The sequence below is a fragment of the Galeopterus variegatus genome, unplaced genomic scaffold (genome assembly GCF_000696425.1).
Source record: "Galeopterus variegatus unplaced genomic scaffold, G_variegatus-3.0.2 Scaffold212, whole genome shotgun sequence".
Lineage (NCBI taxonomy): Eukaryota > Metazoa > Chordata > Mammalia > Dermoptera > Cynocephalidae > Galeopterus > Galeopterus variegatus.
In genome coordinates, this window is record NW_007726323.1 from 808,740 (window position 1) to 818,262 (window position 9,523).

At 52.0% G+C, this 9,523-nt stretch overlaps 1 protein-coding gene across 2 annotated transcripts in view; it reads right to left on the bottom strand.

Moving 5' to 3' along the window:
* Positions 1 to 8,150, bottom strand: part of PPARGC1B (peroxisome proliferator-activated receptor gamma, coactivator 1 beta) — a 108,338-nt gene extending 100,188 nt beyond the window's left edge. For both annotated transcript variants that reach the window (XM_008565910.1, XM_008565909.1), the window contains exon 1: positions 7,984 to 8,150. In XM_008565910.1, coding sequence (XP_008564132.1) covers positions 7,984 to 8,061 — 78 coding nt within the window. In that variant the 5' untranslated portion in view covers positions 8,062 to 8,150. The remainder of the gene's footprint in view (positions 1 to 7,983) is intronic.
* Positions 8,151 to 9,523: the final 1,373 nt, after the last annotated feature.

Genomic DNA, 9,523 nt, shown 5'->3' on the forward strand with positions numbered 1-9,523 from the left:
CAACCAACGAGAGAACCTATGGTCAATTGCAAGGGTTGAGAGTGGGACTTCAGGGATTTAGGAACAGTGAAAGCAGGAAGAAAATGTAGTCTATCCAGGGGAGGTGGTGGAACTTACCCCAGGGTCTCACAGCTACCCCAAGCCCGGCAACCCTGGGCAACAGTGTCTCTCGAAGGAGTACACACCCTGTACCTCCCTGAGAGCCAAGACCTGCCTCCCCAAGTCCTGACACGCAAAAAGAACTGGTTGGGGAGTCAAGGGCCTGGCCACCCCAGCACCTGAGTGTCCCCTCTTCTGAGAAAGGCAAGGTAGATCTGATGCTTTCCCAGGCAACCCCCTGCCCCGACTCCCACCCCAAGACTGGCAGGAGAGGGAGCTCCTCATAGTCCATGGCCCAAATCCCAGGTCAGCTGCGAGACCATGAGCAACTGACCTAACCTCTCTGCACCTTGATTTCATCACTTACAAAAGGGGGAAAACATAACCAACATCACAGAGTTACTGGGAGAAACCCATGTGATAGCACCCAAAGGTCTCTTCACAGATACACACAGAAATATTCATGGATGAAATGAAGTGTTGTACAGGTAGATGAAACCAGAGTGGCCACAAGTGCATCATGGTGGGAGCTGGGTGATGGGAGGATGGGGATTCACTATACTCTTTTTGCTACTGTCTACTTCTGTATAGGCTTGACATTTTCCATAGTAAAATCTTTAAAATGCAAAGTTATTTTCAGAGAACCTGATACCTAAACATGTAAGACATTCTCTTGCTCTAAAACTCATCTACTTGATGGGCACCACGATAAAAATAATTATTTTTTGTCCTGCTAGAGCTTTCCATCCGGTAGTGGGGATAAAAGCACACCAGATACCACAGGGTAGTAAGCGGCACACTCCACGTGGGTGGTAGAGACAGAACAGTTCGCTTAAAAGGCTTTCCATAGAGGACAGGCTTTCAAGCGGGGGCTTGAAGTTCAGGTAGGCTATGAATACATTAATATGACAGGGATGGTGGTGGGGAGAGGACATTCCAGCTCATTCTACAAGCACTTATTCATCCATCCCTTCTCAGGAACACATGGACTGAAGACAAAATGAGGAGCAGTGTCTTTCCTGAAGAAGCTCATAGTCTAGCACATTCATTCACTCAATGAGGATTTATTGAATGTCTACTGTATTCCAGGAACCTGTCTATTCACTATGGGAAAAAAAAAGATAAATAAAACAGACAAAATCCTTGCCCTCATGGAGCTTAACACTGTGGAGTCATTTCCTAATTAACACTTAAGTGATGTATATGAGAAGAGATGGTATCTATTATTTGGTGCTTACTATATGCCAGGCATGTGTTAGGTGCTTTAAATCCATGTAGTCATTTGATTTGCATTGATTCTTCACAGCAATCTTACACAGAAGACAGTTTATCATATCTTCACACATGAGGAAATGGAAGCTCTGGGAGGTTATGTGACCCACCAAGGTCTCACAGCCAGCAAAGTGCAGAATAAAGACTCAAACCCAGTTAGGATGATTCCAAAGATGAGCGCTCTACCGGCCCTGCACACTGCCACACGTGGGACGGAGCAGCTGTGCCTGGAGACAGAGGAGACAGAAAAGACCAGCATGAGCCTAAATCTCCAAGAGGAAAATTCACGGCATATTCTGCGGTGGGGCGGGATCCCCAAGGGAAAACAGACAACTCAGGACAAAGTCAGGGCCTAACTCTTCAGCTTCAAGTACCTGAAGGCCCTTGAACATCAGGTTAAAGTTTAGCCTTTAATTTAAAAGTACTGGGAAGCTGAGCTATCAAGCCATGAATAGACATGGAGGAACCCTGAACACATACTACTAAGTGAAAGAAATCAACATGAAAAGGCTCCATATTGTAAGACTCTAACTGTATGACATTCTGGAAAAGGCAAAACTATAGAGACAGGAAAAAGATCGGTGGTTGCCAGGAGTTGGGGGAGGGAGAGATGAATAGGTGGAGCACAGAGGATTTTTAGGGCCGTGGAGATACTCCATATAATACTATGATGGATATATGTCACTATATATTAGTTCAAACCCATAAAATGTACAACACCAAGAGTGAACCCTAATGTAAACTATGGACTCTGTAGGATAATGATGTGTCAGTGTAGGTTCATCAATTGTAACAAATATAAAAATTTGGTGGGGGATACCGACAATGGGGGAGGCCATGCACGAGTGGGGGCAGGAGGTATATAGGAAATCTCTGTATCTTCGTCTCAATTTTGCTTTGAACCTTAAACTGCTTTTTTTAAAAAACAGTCTTTAAGAAGAAAGTACTAGGGAGCCATGGGAGATGTGTGAGCAAGGGAGTGACATTAGACATGCACTCTAAGAGGACTGATCTGCTGTCAGGAACAAGGACAAATGGGAGAAGGCAAAGTCTGGTGTGACAAAGATCTGTTTCATAGTAATTGCAGGGACCCAGCTGCAAATGAACAAGGACCTAGGCCAGAAGGGGAGAGGAACAAAAGGTCCATCCAATCCAGTAGGTTCTGCATCAACTGAATGTACATGGGATGGATAGGAGACACTACCTTGGAGAACAGACAGGTACTGACCCCAGTCATCCTCTTCCAAATGACTTTATTTGGGTTCTCTTCACCCTCACATAATAAGAATTATGCTTCTCTTTTTTATGTAAAAAAAGGTTGCACGCATGGGAGTTAGCTTTATACTTCATCTTGTCCTTCTAAAATGCTTCAGAGAGAGAATTCCAAGTTGTAAGAGCAGCAGATTGATACTCACTCTACATAAATTAAATGATTTCATTTCCAACTGTGAGAGTTAGGACCTAATTTCACAGACTGAGAAAGTGAGGCCTAGAGAAGCAGAGGGACTTCACAGCCTTGTCTTCTCTCTATACAATGTGCCTTCATTTGTTCAGATGCTGGAAAAACAGTGATGAACAAAACCAGAGAGTAGTCCCTGTCTTCAAGGAGCTTGGAGTCGAGCAGTCTGGGAACGCTGCCCACAACTCCTGGCTCTTCTGCTTACTCAAAGGTAGTGTAAGTAGGATAGTCCTCAGCAAGTCAGTGAGTTTTCTGAAACTGTAAAATTCTAAAACTGTAAAATAGCACCTACACTTTGTAGAATCTTTGTGAGAATGAAATGTAACTGTGCAAACAGAAGGCTCGGCAGAGTACACAGGATCTAGGGGATGCTCAGTAAATGTCATTGATGATGGCAATGATAAAGAACACAGCTGTTAACACTGCAATGCTCTTGCTATGACTTCACTTCCAAGCCCAAGCCCCCATTTGCAAGGATGCTTCTGACTCCAGCCAGTATTCTTTCTATTATTCCAGAGACAGAAGGAAAAGAATGACTCACACTGTGGCACAGTGGAGCTTCTAGTAGGCCTGAACCAGCTGGGGAGACAAGGGCCCCAAGGTGAAGGTGAAATATGAGCCCCAGGGCCCAGCTGCTGGGCCACTGCGTTTCCTGTGTTTCACAGGCACTCCAGTCATTAGCACCAGCCAGGGAGCCCCTGTGAAAGTGGAACCAGACCTCTGATGAACCAGTCTGGGCTCAGGTGAAGAAGTTAATCCCCCTGGTCTCAGACAGGTGAAGGGTGGGCAAATGCACCCAAGGAAAGGCTACGCTTCAACCTGCTCCTACACACGGCTAAGGTTGACTTGGATAAGATGTTGGCCCTGGCTTCGAGGGCTGTGGAGGCAGTGATATTGCAGACAAAAGAAGTGAACTCTAGGACTTCAAGCCATTTTCCCACTTCTCCATGTGGTACGGCCCCTTCTGCATGCTCAGTTCCAGCTTTAGAAAAGTGAGGGGACAGAATACCAATTGTAAAATGGGCCATGTTCACAAACACGGCATTTCATAGAACCAAACCATAAATGGCCCATGATCACATGGAGAAAAAGTTTAGCATCAGAAGCAATCAAAGAAAAGCACATTAAAACAATAAGAATGACAAAATTTATTGATGAACAGACTGGTAAAAATGAAAACCAGTGAAAATATCAAAAGTTATACGGGTATGGGGAACCAGGTGTTCCTACACAATGTGGTCAGTGTCTAAATTAGTACAATCTTTCTAGAAGGCAATCCAGAAATGGGTTCACCAAATACCTGCACAGTTCCTTTGATGAAGTAATTTCATTTCTAGGAATTTAAAGGAAGAAGAGAAGACATATGCACAGAGATATTCATTTCAGCATTGCTTACAATAGCAAAAAAGAAAAAAAAAGTAAACTTAAATGAGTAACAATAAAAGATTGATTGAATACATTTTGGTTCAACCCTCAACGAAATACTACATAACCATTAAGATATTAAGTAGAATATTTATTGATGTGGAAAGATATTCACAGCATATGGTTTGGAGAAGAAAAAAGCAAGTTACAAAACAATGATTCCAAGTTACAAATTAGTATATACAGAATGACCAATCTTTTGTAAAATAGATGTGATTTATATAAATAGGAAAGAAAAATCTGGAAATATATATGAAAATTAACAGTGGTCATCATTGGGTAACAAAATATTTCTAATTTTTCTTTTTATGCTTGGCAGTATTTTCTAACAATACTATAATTACATATTGTCAAATGATAAGAGGTTGGACCAGATGACTTATACAGTTTCAGCCAATTCTGACATTTTGGGCATCTATGATTGATGCCCCAAGGGACTTCAAACAACCCATATTTAGTGTGGGCTTATTGTGTGGCCTTTGGAGCCTAAGTCTTTGCCCACAGCTGTAGCCCTCTGCATTCCTCTCTCCCCATACTCACTGCCCAGCTGTCTCCCCTGCCAGCCTGGGAGCTTCTGTCTATAATCCATGTGCCTAGCCAAGAGGTGGGCAAAGGAACACAGTTCAGCATGCTGACAAGGTGCCATGTGGGCACAAAGAGATAAAAGGCACAACTCTAGCTCTAGAATCTTACGGGACACAGGACTCACACTTAATGTGCTTGGTTGTATAACAGACTAAGAAAACCAGAGGAGAGAAAGCAGGGCAAGCTGGGCCGGAAAGGCCTCCTAGATGAGAAGGCCACGCAGGAAGGGTGGGCAAGGGCACTCCAGGCAAGGGGCACAGCCTGAGCAAAGGTGAAGCCAACCCATAGTCCTTTGGGATACACTCCTCAAAACTTTCCAAGAAACTTTCACAATCCTTGTTCTGCTAAATTTCTGAACTTTGGCCTGGATGGGTAAAAGTTAAGTCTCCTAAACAGAAGTCCTCCCTCTAATCTAACCCTGGATTAGCCACCAAAGACAACAAAAGTCTTCTGGAGAAAGACAATGAGTTACCATTTTATCCACTTTCCCCAACCCTCCCAAAGGGAGAAGGAGAAGGGGAGGGTCAGAGTAGGGTGGGGGAGGAAAGGGGGTTGCATGAACAACCAGACATCTTGCATGCAAAAAGTGCTCACCCCCACCACCAGCCACTGGATTTTCTTGTCGTCACCACCAGTCCCATTTGACAGATGGAGGAAAAGAGGCTCGGAGAGTTAAAATGGCTTGCTCCGGGATCACCCAGCCAGAGAGTGGGGAAGGTGACTCCACTCAGGCCTTCTGACTCCAAGTCCAGTGCTATTTCGAGGTAACACACAGGACCTGGAGTCAGGAGCCCTGGGTGGCTCTGTCACCCGCTGGCTGCGTGGTCCCGGACAAGCCGCTCACCCCTCGCAGCCTCTTCCTCCAACTGTAAAACGAGGAGGCGCGCGGTGGCCCGCCCAGGTCCTCTTCCGGCTGGCCTCCTGAGCCTTCTAGGGGCGGCTGCAAAGCTCGTCCTATCAATTACATTTCCCAAGTTGGGCCGGCAAAGATCACCAGCAGATCTTCGGCCTGTCACGTGGTTAAATAAAAAAAGCAAATGTCCCAGATTAACTTTCACTGCACTGCTTCTGCTGACACCTGATTACCCAATCTTCTAGTTTCCTTGGGTTAAATATCCCTGCCGGGTAGGCACGTTGGGCGGCTAAAAGGGCAAATAATTAATAACTGGTGAGCCAAATACTGACGATGGACTTAAAATCCAGGGTCAGGTCCAGAGCGGACAATTCTTGTCATGGTCCCTGAACGAGTCCCCAGCTATTTCAAGCCTCTCTCACCCGCGTCTTAGTCGAGAGGTTTGGAGAAGCCCCCGGGCAAGAACAAGACCTGGGGACAATATCTTCCATGGGCAACTCTGCCCCCCACCCCGCACCCAGCCCCACCAGCTCCAGGGGTGCTGAGGCTAGGACCCGCCTTCGGCGCAGACACGGGCGCGGGGCGTGTGACGGAGCCGGGCGACGGCGGCGGGAGCTCCACCGCAGTTTCGTCAGAGGTAAAGGTACGCGCCCGGCGCGCGCGGCGTGTGCACACACACACACACACACACACCCCCGCGCGCGCAGCCTGTTCATCACACACTCCCCCCGACCTCGAGAAGCGCAATCACACGACGCCAGCCCCTTCGGCCTCTGGCGCGAACCCACCCGAGCGCGCCCGCCACCGACCACACGGCCCCGCGGCTCCCCGACGCAGCGGCGTCTGCAGGGAGCTAGGGCCGGCCTTCCCCCGCGCGTGGGGGCCTGCCTCTCGGCGACACCCCGCCACGCTGCGCCGTCCCAGCCGCCAGCCCGAAGTCGCCACCCGGAGTCCGCCCGGAGCTGAATGTCTCCGTTGCTGCGTCCCCTCCAAGTCGCGTCTCGCCGCAAGGAGTCAGCTTGCAAGCCTCTCCCCGCCCACCCAGTCCCATGACAGCTGCTGCCGCCCAAAGACTGGCAGATTATAACAAGAAGCAAAGTTTCCCTCTCTCTCCTCCCACCCCACCCCCCCGCCTTCCCCCTCCCTTCCCATGTTATGCAAAACGGGCCGGCACCGGCTCTCCCACTCCAGGTACCAAACCAGCCCCCGCAAGCCGCGCCCGGTTCCACCCGGCTGCCCCACTCGGCGCCCCGGCGTGTGCCAGCATCCTGGGTCTCCTCCAAGGTTCCACCGCAGCCCCAGCCTTTCGGGGACCCGCAACCAAGCGCCCGGAGTAAAAGCCCTAACTCCAGAGCCAAACTTTATGCTTGCAACAGGCATGGGGTGGGGGAAATGAGGGAAGGGGTGGGGGGCACGCAAGCCCTGTGCAGACATTTTCGGTGGCTGATCGTCCCAGCAGCACCACCTCCAAGCCACCAGTTTCCTCGGCCCCCCAGCATACCAGAGCACCCTCTCCTGTCACGCGCGTGTCGCCGGTGGGACTCCCAGACACAGCCAAAGCCCGGGACGCCGCCTTGTCTTCCCTTCCTCCTGCATCGTGGAGCGCGCACCGGGGCCGCGCGCCGCAGGGGGACCCAGGCACCCCCAGACAGTCCTTCCACCCCCATCCTGCCTTGCTTTTCCCCCGGGGAGCTCCGCCGGATAGCGAAACCAGGAAGGCGCTGTCTCCGCCCGTAGTCCACGTGCCCCGCAGACCCCGATGCCCTCAACCGGTAACTGGCAGGAAACTGCGAGCTGCGGAGGCTGGTGGGGAGCTGCGGGGGGCCAGCAGCAGCATTTAGGGGGCCAGAGGCTGGAGGACTGGGGGACTCCAGGAACCGGAGCAGGCGCCCGTGCCGGGGCCACATGTCCACGTGAAAGTACGGCAGCAAGTGCTGGGCGCTGAGGGCGCGCCTCCAGCACCCAGCGCCAAACTGAGGGTACCCCCACATCTTGGCGCGGCTCCACCTCCCCAAGGAAGCGCGGCACCCCCCCAGCTCTGCCTGCGGGGGTGCGGACTCCAAGCAGCCAAGGCTAGACCCTCTCCAGCGGCCGGAGCGCCCCGGGGACCTCCAGCTCCCTGTCCCCGTAACGGAGCGCATCGCAGGGTGCGTGGAAGGGGAGCTCCGCAGCCTGCAGCCCCCGATCCCCCCAGTGCGCCCACTGCTACCTCCCGGCCTCCGCAGCTGCGGCTGCAGCCCCCGCAGCTCAGCACCCCTGGCCCCGGGCCCGCGGCCTCAGGCGGCCGTACCTGCGTGTCGGCGAGATAGTTGAGGAAGAAGGAGGAGAGCTCTTCGTCCAGCAGCGCGCCGCAGTCGTTCCCCGCCATCTTCCAGCCGCGGCTGCAGCGTGCGGCGGAGTCAGCGCCGAGCCGGCCCTGGGGGAGGGAGCGAGCGAGCGAGCGAGCGAGGGAGGAGGGAAGAGGGAGGAGGGCGGAGGGAGCGAGACCCGCGGGAGGCGGAGGGCGGAGCTCGCGCCCAGGGCTGCCGCAGGGCCACCGGCTGCGGGGGCGGGGCCGCGCGGGCCCGCGCGAGCAGGGGGTCGCACCCCCACTTTAATGCGCAGCGTCTAGCGCCGAGATCCGCTCCCGCAGCCCCCAGCCAGGAGGAAAGAGCCCGCAGCCGGGTGGCTGTGCCCCAGCCAGCAGCACGATGCCTGCGCAGCAATGCGGGCAGCCCCCCGCTCCTGCCAGAGCGAATCACGTTGCGTTAGCGCTGGGCGGGCCCTGCGAGACAACCTGCTTCTGCAGAGCTGGGGAAACTGAGGCTCGGGGAGTCGTAGGGCCTCGTTTGAAGCTACAGTGCACTTCAATGAGGAAGAGATAGTGCAGGTCTGACTCCCCCGGAGGCCTGAGTTTCTCTAGCCAGACTGCAAGGCTAGAGAAGGAGGGATAAATACCACAGGTTAAAGGCAGAGAAATCAGGGAAGGCTCCTCAGAGGAGCTGGCATTTTTATCTGTTCCTTGAAGGCTGCGTTTACCCATATTCTTTTAAACCCAATCATCTCTCTCTCCTATCACCCGCCAGCACCCTCCCCCCAAAACTTCAGTGACTTCTCTTACCATGGCCCACAATGTCTTCAAGTGGCTGGAGTCCTGCCGGCCTCCCTAGGCCCACCAGTGTTCTCCCAGTTCCTCAGATAACCCTCTCACAACGGACCTCTCCATCCAGCAGCCATTTACCTAGTAACCACATCATCAGGGCAGCCATCCCCACCACCCCTCAGACTATCGAGCCATTCCCTCTCCTCCCACTGCAGACCTTTTCCTTTAAAACTGCTGGTAGTTGCCATTTTACATTTGTTTCAATGCAGATTTAATCTTTGTGTCTCTCCTTACTTGACTGTAAGATCCATGAAAGCAGGACATAAATCGGCTTTGCATTGGCTATATCTCCAGTTCCTGGCACAGTAGGCGCTGAATAAATAATGTGTTAACTGAAAAACCTGGAAGATTTTGATTCTCCCCACCCCCGCCCACTACCACCAACACACACATTGTACAGATAAGGAGCCCGACTGTCAAGGGTGCACATGGAGTGAGTGCCTCCATGTGAGCAGAACTCTGGCCTCCTGACTCCAACCTTGAACTCTCATCACCATGCCCTGCTGTTTGCCAGGCAGTAGCGCCTGGATGAAGGCATGAAGGCGGGAAGATTTGGGCCTGTTTATTGGGCACGCCTGCTTCCTGCCCTCCTGCCCATCCTACACTCATAAGGGCTGCTCCACCCTGCCCACCCAGGGAGGCCACCCTTCCAGCCAGAGGAGGAAACAGGGGAAGAGTCCCCAGCACA